Here is a 6000-nt window from a genome sequence, read left to right as displayed (position 1 = left end):
TATTTGTAGATCTTACTTTGCTGAACATTGTTGCTGTTTACAGTTTATCTCTTTCTATGATAATTTTCAAGGTAATAACCAAAAACAGCAAAATTTCCTTAAAATTACCAATTCAGGGGCAGCAACCCAACAACCGGTTGTCCGATTCATTTGAAAATTTCAGGGCAGATAGATTTTTACTTGATAAACAATTTTACCCCGTCAGATTTGCTCTAAATGCTTTGGTTTCAGAGTTATAAGCCAAAATCTACATTTTACCCCTATTTTCTATTTTTAGCCATGGCGGCCATCTTGGTAGGCTGGCCAGGTCACGCCACACATTTTTAAACAAGATACCCCAATGATGGTTGTGGCCAAGTTTGATTTAATTTGGCTCAGTAGTTTCAGAAGAGAAGATTTTCATGCCAAGAAATTGCCTCCGTTGAAATTCTGCAAACACCCCATAAAGCAAATTACATGGATGTTTAATATTGACCATTTGGTATATGGCCGTGTTCTAAGCGACTCGTACATGAATGTCATAAATTAATTTCTTGAATGAAATCAAATCTTTATCTACTAATGACTGCCGTAGGGGGTCGATCGGAATTTTTAGCGAGGATTTCTTGGCATGTAAAAGTTAACGACGACCGGCGACGACGACGGACTACATCGGACGCAAAGTGATTAGAAAAAAAGGGAAAATAGCAAAATTAGTAAAAAGAAAACAGAACTATAAAATAATGCCCCCGAGTTTATATATAATATAGGACTAGTTTACATGGACTGTAAAGTTTAATTTTGAATCAGTGTGTATTAAATTTGCAATGTTTATTAATTATTATTAACTTAAAAATACAATTTGAAAAAAATATTTTTCGGGTGTTGCTAAATGGCGGAAACGGAAAACGGAACGGAAATGGAAACGGAAAAAAACATTCAATATTGATTGATTGTTGGTTGCTTTACGCCGCATTAGAACAAAAAGGCTATATCGCGGCGAAAAGAAATATTTATATGGACGGAATATATTAAAGGTGAGAAATAGAAAGAACTACGAAAAAATAACGACTGAGTATAAATGTATTAAACAACAATTAATTATATGTTGACAATAGAATATGATTTAGATAGCAAAGAAAATAGCAAACCGTTTTGGAATACATAACATTGATAGCTTAACAAAAATCAAGATGCTAGAAAGAACATGTGCCGTTCATTAAGGTTTATGTGGATCTTAAACAATAGAAACTCTCGAACATTATAACCTTGAATAGTTCATTAAAAAAATCTATCTATCTTCTTCAGTGTTTACCAAAAATACAAGAGAGGATGAAAAGTCGTACGTCATTTAAGGTCAATCATTACTTTGAAAATTCTACTTACTATAACGGAAATATTAACTTGTTTGTCTTGCTGACCATTTTTATTTCAATAGGTGCTCAGCTATCGGTTATACTTTTCAAGATATTTGGTAACAACACTTTTTTATTCAAATATATTCGGACCTGCCCTTATCTGATCATCAGCATGGCCACATGTATTACTCCAAGAGGTATTGTGAGGTGGGGCGCATTACGTTTGCGCGCATTTGGGGATTAAAATGTTTTACGTTTGCGCGCAACTTTCGATTACATTTGCGCGCATTTATCTTACAGGTAAACTCAGGTAAAAAGGGAATATAATAAAATATAAACTTATATAAAAATATATTAATCATTCTGCCCATGCAGTTGTTTCCTGTTTTCTAAGAAGAATTTTATTTATCCATTTCCTGCAGAGGCGGATCAAGACATTAAAAAAAAGGGGGGGTCCTAACCAAGGACAGAAAAAGGGGGAAGTTCAAACTACATTTCCCCATTTAATTGCATAGATCGTCCACCCCCCCCCCCCAACCTATCTTAATCGTCTATTTTCCAGTTATTACCAATTTATGCCCGTCATCATTTTACCAGGAACAGGGCTAGTATAAGAGGGGGCCGGGCCTTTTTTCGGAACTTCGGGTTCGGGTGTTTTTAACTTACGGCTCGGGATTTTGGGATTAATCCTTTTGGGATCCAGGAATTCTTGTTTCTAATTTCGGAATGTCGGGTTTAAAATGTCTTGGACCACGGAATTTCATGTTTTAAAACCGGGATTTGCGGAATCAGAACCCTCTTATAATAAGACAGGCGATTGCGTCTAGGCGTGCTGCTTTTTTCGAGCGATAACTACCCCCTTTTCATCTTAAATTAATGTTCTATACAGCGAAATTCATAATTGAAATGAATAACGAGAGAAACAATTTATAATGTAAATATATGAACTGTGTAATTGATGGCTCAACTTATAATATCATATATATAAGCATAATATTTGAATTGATTATTATAAAGAGGAGGCATGATGTCAAAAATAGTATTATAATTTTTTTGTTTTTCTTTCAATGCTACATGTCCATAAGGACGTCTAATATACGTCCTTGCTGTCTAGTAGTGTTTAATGTATAAAGATGTGGTATGATTGCCAATGAGACAACTATCCACAAAAAACCAAAATGACACAAACATTAACAACTATAGGTCATCGTACTGCTTTCAACAATGAGCAAAGCCCATACCGCATAGTCAACTCACTGGTATAAAAGGCCCCGATAAGATATGCCTGCTTGTTTGTTTGTCACAGTTTTGTTTTGTATCTTAGTAACAATCCTTTTGTTTGGATTTTAGACTAATAAAATTCTTATTATTATTATTATTCTTTAAGCAAGAATTTTTAATCAAATTTTGATTTGGGCAGCCTCTAGTAGTGTTGTGAAATAACCAGTATTCCAACAAAAAAAGAAGGCACTGGCTACGGTTACATGGAAATGTAACAATAATACAAATATTTTTGATGAAACAACTCCAAGCAATATTCGTATATAGGGATACGGGTTAAAAAAAGGGGGAAAATATATTTGGTTTGGGTGAGCTCCATCTGTTTTTGAAACAAAATTACGTCCTCCATGGACGAGATTGAGGATGGATACAAATCGTAACATGTATACAGAAGTTCATAGTTAGCAAACTTTGCTTTTGATGTATCAAATTTTTTTTGTATATATAAAGCTGTAGGTTTGTGTTTTGATATTGTTCCAGTTTCGTCTTAAACGCATCCTAAGTTTTAATGTTTTCATCCAATACTAAATTAGTAATAGGAATATCTTCGTCCATTGTTCAAAGTACAATGACAGTTATAAAAGTAGTGTGCAGTTGAATACTTAGAAGGGAACACTTTTCTCAGCCCGAGTTCTCAACAACAAACCATTGAACTATATTTTTCGCCTTGGGCACTACTTATCTGAAGTAGTATCTTTAAGGACATCAAAACCATTAATACATAAAACTGTTAAAACACTATTCGTTGAATAATATCAGATTATTACATGGCATTTTTCATATCGCATGTATTATCAGCCCTAGGTTCAATATCAGCCCAAGAGCCGCATGGCTCGAGGGCTGATATTGCCCGAGGGCTAATAATACATGCGATATGAAAAATAACATGTTATGATCTTTTTATCATATGCTTCAACAATGGAGAAAAATAACTGATTCGTATATTGATCCTTTTACGTGGTTCTGTAATAGAAGTTCAAAGATTGAAAAGTTCACGGACGTCGGACCCCAAATTTAGTACATTCGATATGAAATTTTTCTATCATTTGCCTCAACAGAGAAGAAACATATTTTAATATGAACGAATCGACAAAAACAAACAAGAATTAACAATACACATAATGAAGACTGTTTGGCAACTTTTTAAACTAACTTTCTTAATTATGTTTGAAACTTTTGAACAATTCATTTGTTTAATTATTTGTTTGTTTTTTTTTTTGTTTTTTTTTGTTTTTTGTTTTTTTATTATTTTACAAAAAATACTTTCCAGTATCCAAATGATTGTTTTGTACACTACTTTGTAATGGTTTTCACTGAAAACGTAGCATTGAGGTGTATTTTCCGGAATTTACCGAGTATCACCGGAATGCCATGTGATAACGTTACGGTATGGGATAACAATCGAAGCATGTGATAAACTTTTCATATCAGCCCGCTAAGGACCAATTCGAAAAATATGGAATTTACGTTAATTTAATGGTATTATCATACAGTAAAAATCATATGTTATTTAGTCTAAGTATATGATAATGATATTTATTATTTATCATTATAACAAGTATTATTTATTACATATGAAAGAATTAAACGACAAAACTATAGAAGATTAAAGTTTAATAAATCTAGCGTACATTGCTGTTTTTCATGTAACAATAACCCAATGTAACTGTAGTCTCAATAATTATTGTTACATTCGTAATTAATCAGTTCCTTACCCAACTTTGCATTCCGGCAATTAGTCTCCATTGTAACAATAATATTTTTATTATTGTTACATTTTCATGTAACCGTAGCCAGTGCCAATTTCAAAACCATGACAACTGAAACCAAGACTTAAATCATTGAAATTATAATTTTATGCACCGATAATAGATATTGGTGTGTTTTTCTTCCGGAAACTATAAACACTTAGCTATATTTTAAAACACGACTGAAACAAATATATACCATATTTAAAATCAAAAAGACGGAACTTCAATGGTATACGGAAGTTGGATTACAATTAGTTCTGCTTTCATTTTCAAGAAAATGGCTGGATCAACAACAAATTTTCCAAATGTTCAAAGAATACGAGATATGGTTCGAAATGACCTTGCATCCCTGCTTGATTCTGTACGAAATATCAGATTTAAAAGTGTTAATTAGATACATTGTACCACAAGTTTTATGGCATTGAAAACGAAAAATCATAACAAATCTGGAGTGAAATTTTAGGATATTCTACTTTTTGGCCCTAAATGATTTTGTGGATTCGGAGTTCAGAGAGCTCTGTTTTCTTATCTGATTTCCTGTCGAATGCTAATTAGAAATAACTTGAAACTCTGCATTCACACTGTTTAATTGAGACCCCTTTTAGAAAACCAAGTCTAGATAACTTGGAAATCCATGTTGGGCATGAAATCTTGTTAATATTTCTGTTGACAACATGTACATGTAGCAGGTTGAGAACCACTCCAAATGAGGGGCATCACAAAAATATTGGACAAAGACTGCTAGATAAGGGGATGTTTTGTTATAGTCTAAGAAAATGAAGGAAAAAAAATAAGCCTCTATAACTTAAGGATGTAACCACAGGGGCTTGTTACAATTGCCGGGTTTACTATCCATACAAACCCCTAAAAAGTGTTTTTTTAGGGGTTCGTATGAATAGTAAACCCGGCAATTGTAACAAGCCCCTGTGATGTAACGTAACTGTACCCAAATTGCAACGAGTACCCAAATTGCACCTATTTAGCAAAAATAGCAGTGGAAATCTTACAAGATTCCCTAGAGACTAAACAAGTTGTATTTTTATGATCGGATAGTATGCATGTCTTTCAACATAGGTAAATTTATTTAGATATACACAAAACCTTTACAGTATTTATTAACAGATGAAGTGTTTACTGAAAAAGCAAAATGTACTGAAACGTTGCCATGTGACATCATAAAAATGTCATCTTTTTAAAATTGGCAAATATAATATGTTTCAAGTATCCATTTCTTAAAAAAAGAAGAGTAAGCATGGACAAATATCCAAAATATTTGAAAAAAATAAACAAAAGCTCCGTTATTCGACTTTTGACAATGCAAATTTAAGCATGGATGCAATTTGGGTACTCTTCATTATAGAATCATTGATGGTTTGGAGGTTAGTTCAGACCAATTTTTCTATGATTCAATATGAATTGAAAATCTAATTGGTGTACCTATATAATACATGTAATAAAGAAGGATACGGCTACAAAATAAACACAAAATGGAAATGTTTGTTTTTATCATAAAAAAACGTAGTTGAAAAAACTGTCAAAAAAGGTGCAATTTGGGTACCAACACGTTACATATACTAAAATTTTCTAGAATCAAACTTTTTCTTAATCCATTTTTGAGTTAATAAGACTTA

The 6000-nt window shown here is 32.7% G+C and overlaps 1 protein-coding gene across 4 annotated transcripts in view; it reads left to right on the top strand.

The window, feature by feature from the left end:
* The first annotated feature begins 4603 nt into the window (after positions 1 to 4603).
* The window catches only part of LOC143047159 (uncharacterized), a 33214-nt gene continuing 31817 nt past the window's right edge, over positions 4604 to 6000 (top strand). For all 4 annotated transcript variants that reach the window (XM_076220128.1, XM_076220125.1, XM_076220124.1 and 1 more), the window contains exon 1: positions 4604 to 4730. In XM_076220128.1, coding sequence (XP_076076243.1) covers positions 4647 to 4730 — 84 coding nt within the window. In that variant the 5' untranslated portion in view covers positions 4604 to 4646. The remainder of the gene's footprint in view (positions 4731 to 6000) is intronic.

This window comes from Mytilus galloprovincialis, chromosome 10 (assembly GCF_965363235.1).
Source record: "Mytilus galloprovincialis chromosome 10, xbMytGall1.hap1.1, whole genome shotgun sequence".
NCBI lineage: Eukaryota > Metazoa > Mollusca > Bivalvia > Mytilida > Mytilidae > Mytilus > Mytilus galloprovincialis.
This window is presented reverse-complemented; position numbering and strand designations above follow the sequence as displayed.